The 22,046-nt window shown below is 41.5% G+C and overlaps 1 protein-coding gene across 3 annotated transcripts; it reads right to left on the reverse strand.

Moving 5' to 3' along the window:
* Window positions 1-187: 187 nt before the first annotated feature.
* On the reverse strand, window positions 188-22,012 carry MARCHF5 (membrane associated ring-CH-type finger 5). 3 transcript variants are annotated; one of them, XM_081863328.1, is made up of 6 exons: window positions 21,878-22,012; window positions 6,523-6,725; window positions 5,700-5,830; window positions 3,771-3,954; window positions 3,176-3,312; window positions 188-2,375 (listed from the first exon to the last, which is right to left on the reverse strand). In XM_081863328.1, exons 1-6 carry the CDS (start codon window positions 21,958-21,960, stop codon window positions 2,259-2,261), a joined length of 855 nt encoding a protein of 284 aa, XP_081719454.1. In that variant the 5' UTR covers window positions 21,961-22,012; the 3' UTR covers window positions 188-2,258. The 3 variants fall into 3 exon arrangements, with proteins under 3 accessions (XP_081719454.1, XP_081719453.1, XP_081719455.1); XM_081863327.1 differs by having other exon boundaries at window positions 3,176-3,342; XM_081863329.1 differs by lacking the exon at window positions 21,878-22,012 and adding an exon at window positions 21,556-21,852 and having other exon boundaries at window positions 3,176-3,342.
* Window positions 22,013-22,046: the final 34 nt, after the last annotated feature.

Here is a 22,046-nt window from a genome sequence, read left to right on the forward strand (position 1 = left end):
ACAGCAAGCTCCTTTATGGGAGCTGAAATTTGATGTCACTACTTGATGTATGCTAGTAGAAATAATCAAACTAATATATTGGTTGTTAAATTAAGCAATGGATATAGTTCAGTGTTTAATAGTTTATTCCCCCAAACATTTAAAGGAATTAAAGCAATCTATGTTACTATATTTGACACCATACACCTAAAGAATATAAAAAAACTTTATTCAATCTAATCCAGTATGTGATCGTAAATTGCACTACTAAAAACATGTCAAAAGCACAGTAACCAAGGAAATGCTTTTTGCTACTGAATTTAAAATATAATCCCACATTCTTCACAGTACATTTGTAGTGATAAAACAATAATTTCAGCAATTTTACCATAGAACAAAATTTTAGACCAACCAATCTGTACTTTTAGGTTTTGTAAGAGATAGTTTAAAAACCAGCAGGTATCAAAGAGCTGGTGTATATAAAGTAAAGATCACCTAGAAGGCTTCTTACAACAGGAATTTCTGCAAGAAATGTTTTATAGTGCTGAAAACTCATAGAAAGCCAACATTCTGCAGGATACTGCTGAATATATATATATATAGATATCAAAAGTCAAATTGACTTACAGTGGGGGTTTTTAGTATTTACAACAAGAAACTAAAGTATTCTGTTATGCTTTAGGCTTTTCCACATATACCAATGCTGGAATACTAGCTGGTCATTATTACCTTTTAAAATATTAAATTTTTATATTTAAAGTAAAGCTTGCTATGGAAATAATAATATTTCTTTAGCATACGTTATTACAATCAAACAAAGACTTTTTTCCCATTTGCATCACTTCTGGTCAACAACTATTTACCAGTACTTTAAAAAGATGTGTTTATTACCTTTTCCATGCATTAGATATTTGAATTGGAACATAATTTGAGAATTTAAGAGACACTCAATGGTTCTTTAATCCTGCCAAAGCAAATACCACTTGTAAACCCAGAATGACTGTCATTTGTTACTTCGCGATGATGTGACTTGTACAGAACCCAATATTTAAACACTGATACACTAATTTCTACTGTTAAGAAAAAGTGCATTTTAAATATCTCCCTTATCAACCTCAATCCTGCCATGTACTAGGAAATCCATCTCATTGACTGGAATGGGACTTGTGCACACATGTCTAGATTGGAACCTATGCTCCAATCCAAAGAATTTACTTATAGGTGCCACCAAAATCAAGGACACTTTGAAAATAGATTTCAAAAGAGATGCAGTTAAGGTGAGTGCCAGATAAGTCTTAAAAAAATAAAAATAGAAAATAGAAAACTGACTTCAGTAAAGCAGGATTGACTTGTGTAAGCAATAGTCTTTTAACATTCACAACTGAACATTTATACTTCCTTCTAAACACAGCTATGTGTTACCAGTGCTTATTTTTGAACCCTTGCTTCTTGATAATGACTCCACAATTTGGTTGTGCTTCCACAGCATACTGGCACTAAGCAACAGTCTAATATTGAAACTAGTCACATATAGATTGTAATTCAGTTTTTCAGTTTTACTGGTGGCAGACAGGAGCTACTTGCATTACAATGAAAGAGCCAAAAGACAGCGATCTGTTGAATTTTTTTAAAAAATAAAAAAGCAATTTGCTGGTGTTCCAAGTTATCAGACCCAGACAGGTTTTTCTATATTTAATGAAACTTCTAACAATCTGGGCTGTTATGATGGACTATGTGAACTAGCAAGAAAATGTGTTGAGTTCTGCTATCACTAATTTGAGGCTTATTCTTTAGCTTCCTCTATGAATACGGGAACCCTTATTAACTGACATTCCAGAGTTCCACTTGGCAATAATAAACTATGCATATTTTTAGAAGTTTCTTATATTGGCCCATTTAGCAAAGTAATGTGCATTTACTGCAATAAGCATACAAAATATAATTCAATACAGTCTGCACATAATTTATTAACTTCACAACTGTTTGGCTTCTGTTTTGAAAGAAGGCAACATTTGCCCATAGGAAAATGATTCAGATGTCTTCCGCCACAAAGTAAACACATCCGTGAAAACAAATCACATTCTTAGGATCAACAACTAAGGAGGATTTGCCCTGCCATAATAAGGTTTTTTTTATTCTAGGGGGGTGGGGTGGGGTGGGGACCACAAAAATCAGCAACATATCCTCCAATTTCAGCTCCTTTAGCCAAATAATAGGTATTGGTACATTGCTGCTGAATATAGCAGATGAGATTGTAAAAGTCTGACATCCACAGTCATTTATGCACCTTCTTGCTCAGGATAGTTTAAAATTTTCCGATGAGCTTGTCGCAAATATTGCTGCTGTTTGAAATAGACCTTGAAAGCTCCTTTTATAGCAACAAAAGCAATTCCGCCCTAAAATAAAAGGGAACAATTATTCAAAACTGACAGAACACGTTTAACACCTAATATATATTTTTTAATGGTTACATACACACACAGGATTGTCAAGCCCCGTTTCCTTTGAAGTTCGGCTAATTAGAGCAATTCTGTACTAAAACCCGAAGCATACATTTCCCTGTCACAATGGGGGTAATGTAATGTTTCTATGCTGAGTTTGCACATTCTTTTGAAAGTTTTCATTCACTTAAATGGGGAGGGGAGGGTTATGGTTTGTTCTGGGGCTGAATCTCAACCTTCTCACACACACCCCGGGGCCATTTTGACAGGTGGGTGGGGCCACTGACACAAAAGAGAAGAAGAGGTCATTTAATCCTTCACAGCTCATGCCCAGTCCTCCAGTCCATGGTTCACAGGATTGTGTGGATGCAATCCTAGAGCAAGGGGGGGGCACCTCCAGCATGTCCCAATCTGGCTCCCAAGGCTGTTTCCTAAAAAAAACAACCCACCCACCTGCTCCATCTGTATGTGACATCATGTGCAGTTAAGGATGCCTTCCAAAGGAACAACCAGAAAGTATCCTTGGACCCCCAGCACCACCACTAACCCCCAGACCCTATGCAATAGGACCTACTGAAACTCCAAAGTGCCATATAAATGCTATCTGAATATTTTAACTGAATGTAAATGTAACAAAACACACCAAGCGTGTTACTTGACAGAAGTACGACAAAGGTGAAAATATGCAGAGAGAAGCCAAATCTCCTACACGTCTGCCAATCTAGTTCTATAAAGGAAACTTTACACAGTCTTACCAAAATTGTTCGCTGAAGATTAGAGTTAACACTGCTGAACATCAACTTGCCAACTATCGTAGCAATAGTGGGAAAGACAAGAGCTCCACAGAGAATACGAGTAGCAGAGACGTGATCTGCCAGAGGGTTGGCCTCAGCTGGAATACGAGGAACAGGACATCCAATCCCTAAAGAAAAATGCCATTGCTAACCAAGAATTAGAGTGCACTAAACCAGATTTGTATTACAAATTTAACCTCTCCATTCCAATTAGCTCTTCGATTTAATGGTTTTGAGTACTCCTAGCCAGAAAACTTATGTACTGCAACACATTCTAATAAAATTATTTATGGAATTTACTTCTAGTTTCACAGATTAGAAAGTGGTGCTCACAATTACACTCTTTTTAGTCTTTATACTGCAATACCTTCTTGCAAGCTGCATTTGGGAGATGGAACTCATCTAACCAAATATTGTGCTGGACAATGTCTTTTTACTTAGCACCAAGGAGAGAAAAAGAGAAGTGCTATATTTTGGATACTAAAATCTATCTTACCACCCCTCCTCACAGAAACAGCCAAGCCTAGATATTCTACTCAAATTTTGGTAGCATTACCTGGAAATATGCTGTTCAGAATCTGTAGTTTGTTAGAATATTTTCGCCACAATCTAAGCACATAGTCTTCCCAGCGAATCATCTTTCCCAGTATAAGCATAACTGGGATGGTGGGAAGTCCAATTAAAAGGAATAAAGGATCAGCTCTTTCCATAACATCGAGGCCTTCTTTATGACCCACAACCTGATGAATAAAAAAACACATTATTACATTAAGCACAGCACCATTCTAAATAGAGGTAATGTGGCTACTTTACAATGGCTTGACTTCAGGAGCTACAACTAAAGAACAACCTAATTTGAACCACCATCCAGAGAACCTACATGCCACTGCCCTGTACACTTATAGTAGTGCTATTAGCTTCTCTTGCACACTGAGATCAGAGTGCCAGACCTTCTGGGCTGGTGAGCAACTCATACGATTAGGCAACTGTTTGTCTCTCTTAGGCTAGATATCCATTTAGAACCCACTGCACCATCAAGTCAAATAATCCTGTTTCTGAGTATACGTAATTATTGCATATGAGTTTGGCAGAACAGGAAACAATCTTGTGACTGAAACATGACAAACCATTTTAAAAAGATATAGATACATATCTGAAATGGACTAGATCTGAAACAAGGAAGTATTTTTAAGCAGCTGTTTTTGGTATTAATTCCGCTATATATGTCCAAAAGCATCTTGATATGAGTCATGAGGAGTGTTGCAGTCAAGAAAGAGCGCTACTCCACAAAAACTTCAAAATAAATGTTTGATATATATATGCTACTCAAAAATGATGTTCCTAGAACTATGTATCAAGAACAGAACCCATGAGTAAAGCTAACTTTTTAAAATGTCCGATATTTTTCAATCCACAGTTGTGCTGATAAATAACCACAATCTATAAATAATTGAAAACTTATGACAGCAGTAGTACATTGAGCACATCTGTGCAGTTGTCAAAAGCCTGCTTCAAGTACTATATATAAAGTGAACAGATGCATGGTGAAGGTACTGCAAGTGACTCCATATCTATACTCAAAGGCAGGAGCGCATCAAAAATGAGTCCTGGCTTGTGTCTTTCCTCCAACTATTCCTCTAGACAGAAAAGATGAAAAATTGGGAAGAGGCTGAGAACAAACTTGTTCACTGAAACTATATAGGAAGTCTATATCCAGGCTGAGGGCTTGTTCTGAGCATTCTCCCTTTGCTCTCAACTAGGTATTTATTTCATTTGTTTCCCAGATTTCCTCGAAGAACAGAATACAGAAGCATTTTATCATCACAACAGGGGGAAGGCTAGCCCAAGCAAGAATAACTGGCCCAAGGTCACCCAATAAGCTTTATTGTGAAACAGTGACTGCTTCCTTCCCCTGACCCCCCCCCCCCATGGGAAAGGTGAGCAGTAAGCAGTGAGAGAATCATGGTGAGCATGAGAAAAGCAAGAGAAAAATCTCAGATCGTAGGTAGAAGCAACAGCAATTATCAAGGAATCTGTTTCTCATCCAGATGGCCGCAGTGACTCCCATATAGTTTAGCAGAGCTTGTTAATGAATAGAAAAGCACGAATACATGTGGGCATATGCAGAGAAATACAGACACAGGCAGAAATGGACAGATGTGAGGCTTTGCAGGATATTTATGATGGAATATATTCAAACAAATGCTTGTGTGTGTAGAGGGAGGAGCTGAATACAGCTGTGCCTGTTAGATGGGATTTGTCAATCTGTAAGCACAGAGTTACATGAAATAGGAAGGTGGGTAAGGAAAAACCACCACATGGGTAAGGAAAGAAGAATATGGAGTCACGCTCTTATAAACTGCGTTTTCCAATCCTCTCACGGAATTTTCTTCCTTACAAAAAAACCAAACAAACTTCTTCAGCAACTGTCTAGAAGTTTGCAGCTTGATTAAGATAATGTAACATTTAGAAAGTGCATCTGAACCTGCATCACTGTTACTGCTCCGTAAGTGACAGCTGTCCAGTAGATAGAGCCCACCATTATTCCAGCTGCAGCAAATGGACAGGCTTTTGAGATAAGGCGATCTGCCAGGTCCAAGACATAAACAACTGGACCTATAACATAAAGGAGAAATAAAGTTTTGTAGCAGAGATGATGAATCAAAAGAGTATATAGCATGGCACTACCTCTATTAACTCTATCACTGTCTTTTATGATTGGATGCTATGAGCTGCTCTGAGAATCTCAGTGCAGGATAATAATAGAACAAAATTCAACCCTGAATGTTACACTGTCCCTTGCATCACTGTACATCACCTTGAGACAATTGTGCATAAGGCAAATGATGATATCTTCCTTATTACATAAGAATGTAATGTCACCACCCTCTACAGTTTGCGTTGCTTATAGGCAAATGGGAGTTCGCACCCAGCCCCGCACATCTCCTTCAAGCCCCCACTGAGGCTTGAAAGGCCTCATGAGGATGTTTACAAAGTGTGGTTTTAAATCCCTGTGGTCCACTTTTAAATCCCGACAATTGGGGTTTCAAAGTGAAGCACCCCTTGACAGCAATATGGCATACGGTGACTGACAGGTGGGCAGCATGTGGGTGGAAGGAGCTGTGAGGGTTAGGGGTGAGGTGTGAAAGATGCAGAGTTGCCAAGGGAGGGTGAGGGGGTTGGCAAGCTGAGCAAGCAGGGATGGAGCCCCTGGTTAATATTAGTAATAATGATGGTAATATAATAATATTCCAGTTGTGTGCTCCTCGCAACCCACTCTTCATGGAAGTTTCACATGCGCATCTTACCTAGTTTTGGAAATACTATTAAGTATTCTGCATTGCACTGAGGACAGGCAACACGAGCTGTACTGTTCCCTCTCTGTTTTTCATCCACCCAGCGCTGTAGACAAGTTTGGTGAACCCATTTCGTAGAGCCTCTACACCTGCATGGTCTCACCCACTCTGCTGTTCTGTCATCCTCATCAGTTGCAAAACACACCCAACAACTCCTGAAAGTTAAGCACAAGTGACACATCAGAAAGCTTTAGCTGTCAAGATCGTAAGAATAAAATCTCCCCAACCATTTTATTGCTAACTTGTTTACCTAGAAAGGGCATTTCCTAAATGCAGTGCTACTAACTCAAATTCATCAATACCATATTCTAATAGCTAGATTTTAAAAAAATAAACGTGTGTGCTTAATCCTAATGCCATTTCTTAAAATCATATTTTGCATCATTCGTGTCTGAAGTAATTGAGGTCCATTTGCAGTTTTCTGATTTATTCATAATGTATTCCAACAAATGAACAAATTATTCTACATATAATATTGATATTTTGGTCTTTCCTGAATAGGGAATGTTTACATCCTGGCAACATGTACAAATAAAGAAAAATGTGATTGTAAAATTAAGGAAGGAAATACACTTAATTCTCTTGTAGATTGATTATTTTATTTTTAGTTATAAATGTGTTTGACAGTAATCTAGCGAAGGGAAAATTGCCCTCTTGCAATTGATCTTTCCCCTCCTGTTCAGATAACGGAGTGATTGCATTATAAATATATCTAAGTCTGTAGAGCCCTTTGCTTTCCACAATCAATCGTAATCACAGCACTATACAGAAAATGCACAGCAAAAGAGACATACATTTCCTTTTCCAATATGGAGAGAGAAAAAAATCCATTATTCTTATCATGTCAAATCTACATAACCATGGCACTGCAACTAAGCAGAATTCTACCTTCATTCACTTCATTTCTTTCTTACTTCCGTCAAGAATATTGTTACTGGGCAGTATATAATATACTGGGCAGTATATAATAATAAATACAGCAAATAAATAAATACAAAAATTTCTAAGAACTACAACTTTTAAATGTTATTCGGGAAGAGTAGAATGATCTTGCAAGAGTAGAATGAGCTTGCAGGGCAGCAGCTGAAGAAGGAGCAAAAAGGGTTTCCTCCTGTGTGTGTTTCTTTGTGGCTGATCCATCTTTTAGATTTAGGGGAGCTAGTCTCAAAAGTTTGTCGGGGGAGACCTAGGGCTTTTTTTTGGGGGGGGGAGTTATTTGCCCTGTCTGCATGCTTCTTATGATGGAGGACCGCTGTAGCCACCCCCAACGACACATTCTCAAGATGGAGAGTGAGGGAACAGCTGCAGTCGCCTGCGGTTCCTGCACAATGTTTGCCATCTTGCCAAAGGTTGCAGGCAGCTTTACCTGCAGCAATTGCATGTTGATTGCCCTCTTAAAAGACAAAGTCCAGCAACTGGAGGAACGTGTAGCTACCCTCCAAAGAATTAGAGAGCTGGAGCTCTTCTTGGAAGCAACAGAGCACACCATCTCCACCAAGGAGGAGACAGGGGACTCCCCTGAGAAGGAGGCTAGTTCACCAACACAGGAGCCAGATATATGGAGAAACGTGACTCAAAGAAGTAGGAAGCCCAGGGTTCGCTCTGATTGTTTAGAAATACACAATCGCTTTGAGGTCCTCTCCCCTAGCATGGAAGACGAAGAGCAGACTCCGTTTGAGGATCTCTCCCTCATTACAGTCGATCAGGTATATGAAGACGAGAAGCAAAGTCAGTCCTCAGGGAACGTGCAGGCGACCTTGGAACGGACAGCTCACGGAAGAACCCCGACCAAACCTAAGAGGAGGCGTGTAGTGGTGATAGGGGATTCCCTACTGAGGGGAACAGAAGCAGTGATCTGTGGGCCTGACAAGATGTCTCGGGAAGTGTGCTGTCTTCCCGGGGCTAAGATTCAAGATGTAACTGAACGACTGCAAGGAATCATAAAACCCACTGACAAATACCCCTTCCTCTTGGTTCATGTGGGAACCAATGACACTGCAAGCAATAGCCTCCAGAAGATCAAAAGAGACTATGAGGCTCTGGGCAGGAAATTGAAGCAATTAAATGCACAAATTGTCATCTCATCTGTCCTCCCAGTTGAACAACGTGGCCCAGGGAGAGAGAGAAAAATAGTGGAAGTGAACAGCTGGCTTCGCAAATGGTGTAAACAGGAACGGTTTGGATTCTTAGATCACGGACAGCAGTTTCTTGAAGATGGACTTCTGGCAAGCGATGGGCTGCACCTCACAACGGTTGGGCGGAATGTTTTTGCCAAAAATCTCAGAAACCTCATCAGGAGGGCTTTAAACTGACTAATGTGGGGGAGGGAGACAGTGCTCCTGAAGGTAGGAGTCCAAATGTCATAGACCGAATGGAGCAAACAGCACGCAGACCTAGTGATGGGAGGAAAAAATCCTTAAATAAGAGACACGGGGGAATGATTAATGGACTTCAATGTCTGTACACTAATGCGCAAAGCATGGGTAATAAACAAGATGAGCTTGAGCTCTTGGTACAGCAAACTAAATATGACATAATAGGCATCACTGAAACCTGGTGGGATAAGTCCCACGACTGGAATGTAATAATGGAGGGATACAATCTATTTCAGAGAAACAGACCAGACAAGAAAGGAGGAGGAGTGGCGTTATATGTCAGGGATGTGTATACCTGTGAAGAGATCCAAGATTTAGAACCTCAAAGCCAAAGTGAGAGCATTTGGGCCAAAATTAAGGGAGAGAAGAATAACAGGGACCTCATTGTGGGAGTTTACTATAGATCCCCAAGCCAAACGGAGGACATAGATGATGCCTTCCTGGAACAGATGGCCAAGCATGCAAAAGGAAGGGAGATAGTAGTAATGGGGGACTTCAATTACCCGGATATTTGCTGGATGTCAAACTCAGCCAAGAGCATAAGGTCAAACAGATTCCTCACTGGCCTTGCAGACAACTTCATTGTCCAGAAAGTGGGAGAAGCAACAAGAGGAACAGCCATTTTAGATCTGGTCCTAACCAATGTTGATGACCTGGTTAGTGGGGTAGAAGTGGAAGGATCATTAGGCGCGAGTGATCATGCTCTTCTGAAGTTTACTATACAGCGGAAAGGAGCAGCCAAGCATACTAGGACTCAATTTCTTGACTTTAAGAAAGCCGACTTCATAAAACTTAGGGAAGTGCTGGGTGAGATCCCATGGACAGTAATACTAAAAGGAAAGGGAGTTCATGATGGCTGGGAGTTTGTTAAGAGGGAGATAGTAAAAGCACAACTTCAGGCAATACCAATGAGACGGAAACATGGAAGGTGCCTAAAGAAGCCAGGGTGGCTATCTAAAGAACTTTTAACTGAGTTAAGATTAAAAAAGGATGTGTACAAAAAATGGAAAAGGGGGGAAACCACCAAAGAGGAATTCAAACAAATAGCCAGCACGTGTAGACACAAAGTCAGAAAAGCTAAAGCACAGAATGAACTCAGGCTTGCTAGAGAGGTTAAAAGCAACAAAAAAGGCTTTTATGGGTATTGTGATGGGATAATGAGCTGCTTGTGCATAAAAGCTTGATCCCTCTGGGGTTTGGCTGGTCAACCAAACCGAGTCACTAACGGAGCCCCCAAAGCATGACTCCGTCAGTCGCTGGTAGAATCTGACAGTGGGCGTCTACGGAACTTACTCCAGCATAAAAGCTGTTTGACGGACATGCGCCTCCTGGACTCTCTGCGTGACAGTTTCCGGCGAAGGGTGGGAGTTCCTAAGGGGGGTCTTGTTACCTCTTCACTATTCTCACTGGAAGTATCCCAGAGCCTCCCCTCCGACTCCCCTTCCGCCGGAGCTCCTGCTCTCCCCCTACTGGTTCCTTCTTCTGCTGCAGAATCTCTCCTATTCTCCTGGAGCCTTTCCACCACCTGTTCCTCTGATGGCAGTTCCCTGACAGGTATGTTCGTAGCAAAAGGAAGAACAAAGAAACAGTGGGGTCGCTCAGAGGAGAAGATGGTGAAATGCAAACAGGGGATACAGAAAGGGCTGAACTCCTCAATGCCTTCTTTGCCTCTGTCTTCTCCGATAAAGAAAACAATGCCCGACCTGAAGAATTTGGAGCAAATGATTCAGCAGAGGAAACACAGCCCAGAATAACTAAGGAGATAGTACAAGAATACTTGGCTAGTTTAGATGTATTCAAGTCTCCAGGGCCAGATGAACTGCATCCAAGAGTATTAAAAGAACTGGCAGATGTGATCTCAGAACCACTGGCACTCATCTTTGAGAATTCCTGGAGAACAGGCGAAGTCCTGGCAGACTGGAGGAGGGCAAATGTTGTCCCTATTTTCAAAAAGGGGAAAAGAGAGGACCCAAATAATTACCGCCCAGTCAGTCTGACATCAATACCAGGGAAGATTCTGGAGCAGATCATTAAGCAAACAGTCTGTGAGCACCTAGAAAGGAATGCTGTGATCACCAATAGTCAGCATGGATTTCTGAAAAATAAGTCATGTCAGACTAACCTGATCTCGTTTTTTGACAGAATTACAAGCCTGGTAGATGAAGGGAACGCAGTGGATGTAGTCTACCTTGATTTCAGCAAGGCATTTGACAAGGTGCCCCATGATATTCTTGTAAAGAAGCTTGTAAAATGCGGACTTGACTATGCTATCACTCAGTGGATTTGTAACTGGCTGACTGACCGAACCCAAAGGGTGCTCATCAATGGTTCCTCTTCATCTTGGAGAAGAGTGACTAGTGGGGTGCCACAGGGTTCTGTCTTGGGCCCGGTCTTATTCAACATCTTTATCAACGACTTGGATGATGGACTCAAGGGCATCCTGATCAAATTTGCAGATGACACCAAACTGGGAGGGGTGGCTAACACCCCAGAGGACAGGATCACACTTCAAAACGACCTTGACAGATTAGAGAACTGGGCCAAAACAAACAAGATGAATTTTAACAGGGAGAAATGTAAAGTATTGCACTTGGGCAAAAAAAATGAGAGGCACAAATACAAGATGGGTGACACCTGGCTTGAGAGCAGTACATGTGAAAAGGATCTAGGAGTCTTGGTTGACCACAAACTTGACATGAGCCAACAGTGTGACGCGGCAGCTAAAAAAGCCAATGCAATTCTGGGCTGCATCAATAGGAGTATAGCATCTAGATCAAGGGAAGTAATAGTGCCACTGTATTCTGCTCTGGTCAGACCTCACCTGGAGTACTGTGTCCAGTTCTGGGCACCACAGTTCAAGAAGGACACTGACAAACTGGAACGTGTCCAGAGGAGGGCAACCAAAATGGTCAAAGGCCTGGAAACGATGCCTTATGAGGAACGGCTAAAGGAGCTGGGCATGTTTAGCCTGGAGAAGAGGAGGTTAAGGGGTGATATGATAGCCATGTTCAAATATATAAAAGGATGTCACATAGAGGGAGAAAGGTTGTTTTCTGCTGCTCCAGAGAAGCGGACACGGAGCAATGGTTCCAAACTACAAGAAAAAAGATTCCACCTAAACATTAGGAGGAACTTCCTGACAGTGAGAGCTGTTCGACAGTGGAATTTGCTGCCAAGGAGTGTGGTGGAGTCTCCTTCTTTGGAGGTCTTTAAGCAGAGGCTTGACGACCATATGTCAGGAGTACTCTGATGGCGTTTCCTGCTTGGCAGGGGGTTGGACTCGATGGCCCTTGTGGTCTCTTCCAACTCTATGATTCTATGATTCTATGATTCTATCTAGAGTTCAGAATAGGGCAGTAAGTAAATTCACAAAGAAACTGTACAGTTAATTACAACTTTCCCACATTTGCACAGGAAACATTTCTGGCTGATTGTGTTCAAAAAATCCTGCACAGAAATGAATAAATGCTTATTTATGTAAACTATTTTAATCCATTCCATATTTATATTCACATGATAGGACAGAAAATAATCGTATTTCTTATTTCCAAAATGCTTATCCTGCCTTTCAATGGCTAATTTGCATTCTCAGGGCATCTGAGAAACGCAAACACAAAAAACCCATCCTCATCCAGGAAAGATACACAAATAGTTGTATCAGGAGCAAAAACAACAGTAGACAATTTACTGGGAAGATAATCAAAATTAAATCTTAAATTGAAGGCAGGGTGGACTGATCAAATCTTTCATCTTGAAATTCATCTATTTTCTGAAGCAGCATGCATACCAGTTGGGTGCTATAACAATTAAACACATTTTTCTGCAAACAAATACATTTCCAATGAACTTCAGACTTCTGCTTGTGGTATAAGGCCTTTACTTCTTCAGCTCAAACTACACCATAGAAAATAGGTCTGTATTCCTACTTACTGTTCTAAACCACTTTGGTGCCTGCCACCAGGCTCAGAATAATGGAGGCAAACCAACAAGATCTGATGGGGCACCCCTGCACAAGCATTATTTACCATTGTTATAAACCGTTTGGCACAGGATTTCCAGAGTTTATTCAAATAAAGATTTAAATATTTTAAAGTAAGCAGCAGCAGCTGATGCGGCTTTTAGGAATTTTATAAATTCATGAATAAGGACACAAGGAACTTAATTACTACCACCCTGCCCTCAATAGCATGGGCCAGCAGACTTTTTCAGCCGTGGGCCAGTCCACCGTCCCTCAGACCATGTGGTGGACCGGACTATATTTTGAAAAAAAATAATGAATGAATTCCTATGCCCCACAAATAACCCAGAGATGCATTTTAAATAAAAGGACACATTCTACTCATGTAAAAACACGATGATTCCTGGACCGTCTGCGGGCCTGATTTAGAAGGCGATTGGGCTGGATCCAGCCCCCGGGGCCTTAGTTTGCCTATCCATGCTCAATAGCTTCAGACTTGGCAATCAACAAATTATCTTGGGAAAGTCACCTAACAAAAATTAGAATACACCATAGAAAGAGTATATGTTATCTTATACACCCAATCTTAGCTATATCATTACTACCTTTATTTCACTACAGCTCTGTCCACTATTTTGTGTGTGTGTGTGTCTTTTGTATTCACGTCTAACAAACGGTATTCCCTGTTTACTTTCAACTTTCCATCATTTAAGCAACACTCTCCCCCCAAAAAGAAATGATGAGACAGTGCTAAGATGTTGGAACTACACGGCAATAGAAAAGCATTTATCCAAGCTTTAAAAAAAATGCATACAGGAAATAAATTGAACAATTCAATCTTTCTTTTCACTATTACAGAAGAAGTGGAATTTCTACACATAGACACACACACACACATCAAAAAGCAAAACAGAAATAAAGTCGCAAATGCTGAAACTACTAAACATCCTCACTGAAATTTGAGGAGTCTTTCGAACCAAAAATAATATCAGACTGGTATATTAACTGGTATATTAACCTAGAAGACACATACACGGCATATTTCATAGCTTGCTCAAGTTACAATGTATGATGGCTACCTCTGAACTGTTAATGAGTGCAAACTGGGCCACACAGATAAAGTTGTGACATGCCTTGGGGCAACCTGACACCCCAAGAGGTCTAAAGTTCATTTGGATGACAGGAAAAAATGACTTTACAATCTTGCAAAATAACACCCTTGAATTAGTTATTAAAGGCTATACTTTGAAGTATTAAAACATGTTTAATACTAGGTTATATGCTTGAAATATATATCATTAAGACTATCAAACTCATTTTGATACAGCAATGGATCAATGTCACATACATTTTTTAAACAAGAAGTTTCATCCAATTTATTGCTCAACAGCTATATTTTAAACAATGGATGGCCTACAAAAAGAATCACATGATATCCTTTATATTCTTAAGCCTTTAGCAAGTTATGAATAATGAATAGTAAATCCCTTGTTTTCTGTCATCAGCTTTATCTTGCTATTGACAGTAGCTACAGCAGAAAGAGCTAAATAAAACCATTGACACAAGGATCTCAGTTCTTGCCAGATTTTCCATTTTCTTGTATTGAATAAAACATTACCCTGGTCTTAGTACAGAATCAGGTCGCTACTCAGACTGCAACCTAAAATAGAAACAGCTAGCTAGGTCAAACAAAACATAGTTTCTGAAAACTCAACATTACTATATAAAACCAAATGAATTAGCAATAGTATACTTTCCCCAACTCTTTTCTACTTTAAGCATTTCAGAACAGACTTATTATTTCAGTCTTGAAAATAAATATCTCTTTATTCTAGCTACTATTAGCATTCAGCTTCACTGGAGATCCACAAGTTCTAACATCATGAAAGAGGATCTTTGCATCCTGGATTTCAAGTTTCCCAAAAATGACACTGCTGTTAATTTTGAGCAGCACGTCTAGCTTAGCATCCTATTCTCACAGTGGCCATCCTGCTGGCTACAGGATGTCCCCTCTTTTAAAGTCAAATGTGATCGTGTTGGACTTCCTTGGCAATTGTCCACTTACGGTACATATATGTCAAAGTTACTCATTATTACAGCACTTTCTTCTTTTGGATGCTTCCTTGATTTCATTCTCCATCTCACTATCATCTTCACATTTTGATCAGTGGCAAGATAGTAAGCCCACTTTTGGGGCCAAGTATAATCAACCACAGCAGCTGCCTGGAGGATTCTGCCCCTTTGGGAATTTCTAGCTTGGGGACTCTATGCCCAGTGTACAGTGATGCCACCTCCATGATGTCCTTCCTGTAGAGTTTATATCCAGAAATAACCATGTCCCACTGGTTTCTCTCCGTTCCACCAGGTTTCCATAATGCCCACTATATCAATACTGTCCTCTAAGACCAAACACTCCAGTTTGCCCATCTTGGCTCAGAGGTGTCTAGTAGCACTAGCACATAAACACACAAATATAGCCGCTCTCTCTCCAAGTATCTTTTGGCATGTGTGTTTTATGCTACAACATTTAGTAAGTCAGAAATGTCAGCCATGTGCCCCCTGCCCTCTTAATGCTTAGTTCTACACCTCCCCTATTTAAATCAATTTTCTTTCTTCATCTGGTGGGGAAGGGAACACTTCTTCTGAACCAGACCCTGTTTTGTTCCTGTCAGCTTTCCCCCCACAATCAGTTTAAAAGCCGCTCTGCCACCTTTTGATTTTAAATGCCAACCGTCAGGTTCCGTGCCAATTCAAGTAGAATGTATTCAAGTATGTGAGGGAAGAGCCTGTTTTTCAATATAGGTGTGTCTCCATTTGCTCTGTGCCAGACAGCTGGCTATTACTTTGTGTCTTAAGTTCAATTGATAGGGATTTTGAAAAGTAAAATTTCAAGCACCCCTAGATTACACCACTTTCCAGCTGTTGTGCACATAACAACTAATTTCAATATTTATGACCCTGTAAGTGAGGCTCTGTGGACAAAACATCAAGAAGATAGATACTCATACCTCCCTTTTCTTAATTTCTGTATTAATCTACTGCAAAGTTTATCTTAAAAGCAATCTGGGGATTTAAAGCAGTGTGAGCAACTAAATTTTACATGGATGGTGCAGGAAGAAGAGATTCATTTAACTAGTCCTGCCAGGGGAAGCCCACACAAGGACATCTGCTAGCACAATACGGCTTCCCCCCATCTCCTCCCCCTGGTATGGAGGAACTCCTGGAACAGCACATTAGGCGGGAAGGAAAGGGCAAATTATACCATCAAGCAAACAGAATTGCTTGCTCTGATGGAGTGTTCTGCTTAGCACAACGTTGAATTCTTCCCTGAGCCTTTTCAGAAGACACATAACCATAATTGTACAATATTAACCATTCTGTTGCACACAGAATGTACAGCAAAAGAATGCTCAATCTTTTTTATACAGAATGAGTGGCATCCTACATTTCTTCTAGCATAAGGAATTTTAGCTGAGCAGTGGAACTTTCCTGCCCTCGTCTCTGCCCCATGGACCCCAGAAATGTGCTCCAAATGGTTGAGGAAATCTCCAGAACAGATTTAGAGGGTGCACAGGGAAAGAGGGGAGAAGTTCTGTTGTATAGTTAAAAGCCCTTCTACTAGAAGAACTATTTTGCTGGATACATCATTTGCTTTTGAAAATTAATGTTCTAAACTCTCAATGTTTTCTATTTTCTGTGAGATTACAGTACTGACCTATTTGCCTGACTTCTGCAGTTTTACACACCAAACGTCGTTTTAATTAGATACAGAACTGGTCAGTAAAGGGGAAGAACTAGAAGCATCTTAGGAAACCAAGGTAGGGTTATTACTGGACAAATTTCACAAGATCTGTATGAAGATATTCTTGATTAGATTGAACTATAGTAATGAATGTTTGCCTTTAGTGGAATTACAAAAGGTCTTACGTAAACAAAAGGTAGGTGTGTATAGGATTGCACTGTTAAGTACTTAATCTTGACACTATTTAAAGACTCTACAATGTTTCCTTATCATATTGCACCACTAGACTAGAATTTTATGCCTTGTCACTGCTACTTACACAACTTCACTAATCAGCCACTCTTCATCTGTGTGCACCAACCATCATGTTCACTCATCTTGTGAGTGGAAAGAGGAAGTAGAAAGTGCCTTTTTTGCTCTTAAATAATTCTGCCACTGGGAAGCAGACCTTCCTCTTTGTGAACGTGTAGACAAATAATTCAAATACTACTGGTTGAAATACCTTATTTGTTTTGCTGATTGTGTAAATGGCTTAGGGCATTTGTTTTCTCCTTTCGTGGGTGGCAATTAATTCTAGCAACTGCAGAACTGCTACTCCCAATAATTAAATTTTATGTTTCCACATATAGAAACTACTTCTAGTAACTGCAGTTGTGCCTAAAACTCCCTTTCTTTATTGAGCACACAGATTGTTGTTTAAATTAGCATACAGAGAACAAAAAAAGCCTCCAAATTAATTTTTAAAACGAGAACTACTTTTTCTGGAAAAAGAACATTAAAATCAACATAAGAGCATATAAGATAAAGTTAAAGTATTTATGCCTTGTACTTTAAAATATTTATTAAGATATATATTTATAACAAAAAACATTTATCTCCAATTTCATTTACTATCCTACAATAATATGAGAAGAATTAACATGTCCTTATGACATCAATTGCCCCTGCAGCAAATAGCACACCACCACTGAATTTTAATGTGAGTGATCATTGCCCCCTTTTCCCCCACTGTATAATAATTTTCAAATATACAACTTCTGCCAACACTTACAGATGAATGTCTATTTAGAAGCAATTCTCCTAAAAGTCCACCAAGCTTACTCTCAGGGAAGTGCTTTAAAATTTAAGCTAATCAATACTTATTCTCTATTGAATGGCAAATCTTGTTTTCTTTTAATGAAAAAACACTGTCACTCCCATTTTGGAGAGAAAAATGCTATTGTGCCTCTATACGTGCAGGTATCCATGGTACATTACAAACATGATGGAAGGGCTGCTGACCTAAGGCAGGTTTCCCCAAGCTGGTGTCCTCCAGAGGTTTAGAGGTCTACAATTTGAGCATGGCCAACAGTGAGGAGTGATACGGGTTGCAGTATAACACTTTGTATGGGGCAGGGGGAAGAACCAGCCTTGGGATGTCCTCCTCAGTTTTTCTCTATGTCACAGGAGACTATTTTCACATTAGAGAAGTCAATAAAAGATGAAGAAGGGCTGCAGAAGAGACAGATGTTAGAATTTTCTGGCAAAGCATAACTCCTGAACTTTGGTTCAGTCATCATCCACTGCATTCAATGGGGCATTCTACATCTGTGTATAGAACTGTGACCTAAGTAGCCTTGGACAAGCCACTCTCTCTCAGCAGCAGTGATCCATCTGAACTATGGAGATACAACTTTTGTCCACAGGCAGCTTTCCAGGTCATGTGGCCAGCATGATTAAACCGCTGCTGGTGCACAGAGAAACATGACGAATGCCAGAGCGCATGGAAACGCCTTTTACCTTCCCGCCACAGCAGTATCTATTTATCTACTTGCATTGGTATGCTTTCGAACTGCTAGGTTGGCAGAAGCTGACCCAGAACAATGGGAGCTAACCCCATTGCAGATTCAAATCGCTGACCTTCTGATCGGCAAGCCCAAGCGGCTCAAAGGTTTAGACCACAGTGCCACCCACATCCCTTATCAGGTTACATATATCAGGTAAATTAAGGTAGTTTGCTGCATGTAATGTAAGTTGCCTTACTAACTCCCAACATTCATTTAAAAAAGGCATTCCTACCACAAAGATAGGCAAGGCAACAACTTTCCAAAAGAGAGTGATTCCCCTGTATTCACTAAGAAAGACTCATTTCTAAATATGATAAATGAAGATCAACTACATTGCAGTGCTTTTCCCCCCAGGGGGTTCTCAAGGGTACACAGTACCAGCACCTCTTTTGTTGTTGTTAAGAAGTGTGGCACTTACTGTAACAACTTCATGGTGAGTACCAGCACCTATTTTTCTAGAAAAAAGCACTGGTACATTGGCATTTGCCTCTCCAAAATTTCATTTAGTATTCTCTTTGTTTAGTTAAGTCAATGCTAATTAAAACTTCAGGAGTTTTGCACGATGGCTAACATGAACTAAAAGCAAGCAAATTCTATTTTGCTATACTATATACTATTTAGCCTAAATAGTATGAACTTAAAAGTCTTCTTTAAAAACCAGTGAAACCATTTCCATCAAGGTGATACAATAAAGAATTATCCTTATCATTATCTCTCATTTTGTGGATACAAACCAACAGCAATATCCCAAGCAACTAGTATTGTACACTATACAACTTCTGCCAATAGCTCATGACAGTGTTTCCTCTTGATTTGTTAATACACTTCAAACAATGTGACCAAAAAATCCACTTATCTATTAAGTTGGCATCTGTCTTGTCTCCAGAGCCAATAGAATGTGTATCCAGGGGTGCAGTCAAACCACTGGAGAATCACAGTGCCTGTTATGGCTGCAGAAACCAGTAACTCATAACTGCCGACTTCTGCACTGCTTTTGCTGTGTTAGCAGCACCTAAGTGACCTCTCTGGGGCGAAAGCCTGGGCAGTGTGTATGGAGGTCCTGGGCTGCCCAGATAATAAGACCCCCCTCTTGGCCTCATTGATGTGGTCCAAAGGAAAACAGAGCAATACATTTGGCATCAGCTTGGATGCAGGAGTTGCTGGAAGGATGCATACAAGACGCCATCTAACTGTCTTAGGGACTCCACTCTGGATTTGTGTAGGGTTGGCTCCTTGGCCTTTTCATCTTTCAAAGACGTCCCACAAGGCAGTGGGTACAGATTTTTCCTCAGGGTTTACTCCCAAAGCCTTTCTTATGGATGAGTATAGCTGCAAGGCAATGGAGGTTTTGATCAGGTTTTCCTTTTCCTTAATGGCCTACCTTACCAGGTTGATGAGCCATCTGCCCCTCACCTCCCACTACAGCATGTGCAGAAACCACCTTCTTGACTGTTGGATCCACTATTTGTCTTATCCACTCAAACCACTAACACCTGTCTTGACGTGCAGGGGAAGTCCTTAACACACTGAGGGTTTGAGACCCATTGGCTACCCTCAGCTGTTTTAGCCAGCCAGCTGAAGCCATTTCCTGAGGTGTGGCCACTGCTGCATGCTGACAGCTTCTAAGAGCCACAGGTGAGAGCTGACTGAGTGCAGGATGGGAACCAAAGGTGGACAAACCACCCCAGACAGCATGTGTCCCCCACCAGAGGTACTACCCCTCCTCCAACAGCCCATATCAACACCCAGTATCAATCCCTTATATCCAGTAACTACAATACAGGCAACACATGATTTGTATGGGAGTTGCATTCTGGGTCATGCGACGGCAGAGCATGCATATGGCTGCTTCGCTCCTGTCCTCTTTCCAGCCACTTCCAGGTTGCTGCAATGCCCTATCATGGTTGTGCATCAGTTGGACACACATAAATTCATTGTTGCCTATATTATTGGAATGCAATTAAATGAGACTGTGGTTCCTCAATTGACTAATGTAACCATTTTGCCTTACTCAAGTCAATAGGGCTGTTCTCAAAGATATGGGAATTTACCTTCTGTTACTAAGTGAAAAAAAACACAAGCTAAGTCTGGGTTATTTCCATTATCATGCCACCTACCACAACAGAAAAGCAATATACTTTATATAGAATTACTAACAGGACCCGTCTCTTACATGTTATTACTGTAGATAAAAGGTAAGCCAACAAAAACTGTGGAACTACAGTGATCACTGTAGCAGTACACAATATGGAATGAAAAGATAGTACAGCAACCCATAGTCATATAGCTGGATCTCAACTCTACAAGAATCCTTTGAAAAGTTGTCCCAACCCTCCACATACTAGGTTTCTAACTTAATCTTTATTCTCTGCTTCTCCCCTGCAACCACGAAGCCAGAACAGTAGCACTCCTGTCCTTCTGGGCCACAGAATTCAAACTCTTTTGGAATGAAGGCCTGGGGACTCTGAAGTAGTCAGTGCTGAAGGATAGTGACAGAGACATAGAAAAGGTTATTCGGACATGCAGTGGTAGTATGAGCACAAGGTTGCTCCATGTGGTGGAAACATCCATGATCACAACTCATTGTTTTATATGCAAGATCTGTAAGCTACTAAAATAGGGGTTGTGGGTGTTGACATAGATGTTTTTAACAGCACTGTAGGGGCTACTAATTTTACGATTACTGCAAGGTGAACTTAGCGACAGTTTGTACTGGAAGACATTTGACAGCAAACGGTGCGTGTGTGTGTTATGTGGGCCCAAGGCCTCATGAACCCTCAGAATGCTCATGGTGGGGGCAAAGCAGCAACTCTCCAATCCCCCCCCCCCACAAAAAAGACACAAACAGCCCTGCGTTTCTTTTTGAGCCCTCGTTGCCACATCCGCTCAGGCCTTGGGCAAGCAGCTCCCCTCAAATTCCCCCCGTGACTTTCTGCACGCATATAGGCCGTGGCGGCGCAGGATGGTGCGGTGCCTCCCCGCGTGCTTTCCCTTCGACCCGGTTCCTGCTCCAAAATCACCCCCTCAAGGCGCACCTGGAAACGGGCCCGCCTGACCTCCCGCAGCTCCGCTTCTTTCCCGTACCTGTCCATGGTCTGCGGTATCAGCAAGCCCGTCTGCTCCGACATCCTCTCCGGGTGCGGGGAGCCCGGGGGCTCGGCTACGACAGGCGCCAGGAGCCGGTCGGGGGAAGCAAGGCCCAGAGCCTGCCGCCAAGGAGGAGGAGCAGGAAGCGGCAGGAGGCTCACCTTCCGAGCGGCGACAGGCCCCTTTGACTAGACGGCGACCTAGGCCGGTAAAGGGGGGGGGGGCAAGGAGAGCGAGAGGCACAACAGATCCGCAGCCTCGGAGCGGGCGAGGGGCGGGGAGGAGCGAGGGCAACTGCGCACGCGCGGGGCCCTCTTACCTCACAGAGGAACCGCCGCGGCGCCTGGTTCCCTTCTCGCCCACTCCGAGCTGAGATACCGCAGAGCGCGCCCAAGGCACCATGGGAGATGTAGTTCCCGCTCTTCGCCGGCCCTGAGGGGGGGATTTAAATTCCCCTTTCCCTCCCCCTCCCAACCCCCTCGCCCCTG

Source organism: Podarcis erhardii, assembly GCF_964252035.2.
Source record: "Podarcis erhardii genome assembly, chromosome: 5".
In the NCBI taxonomy this organism is placed as follows: Eukaryota; Metazoa; Chordata; class Lepidosauria; order Squamata; family Lacertidae; genus Podarcis; species Podarcis erhardii.

Excerpts from the sequence above, each read along its gene's own strand:
- MARCHF5 (XM_081863327.1), bottom strand. The coding sequence starts at position 21,960 with ATGGTGCCTTGGGCGCGCTCTGCGGTATCTCAGCTCGGAGTGGGCGAG. Across the intron at positions 5,831-6,522 it reads AATAGTATTTCCAAAACTAG|GTCCAGTTGTTTATGTCTTG; the intron begins GTAAGATGCGCA and ends TTTATGTTATAG. Across the intron at positions 2,376-3,175 it reads ATCTTCAGCGAACAATTTTG|GGCGGAATTGCTTTTGTTGC; the intron begins GTAAGACTGTGT and ends CTTTTATTTTAG.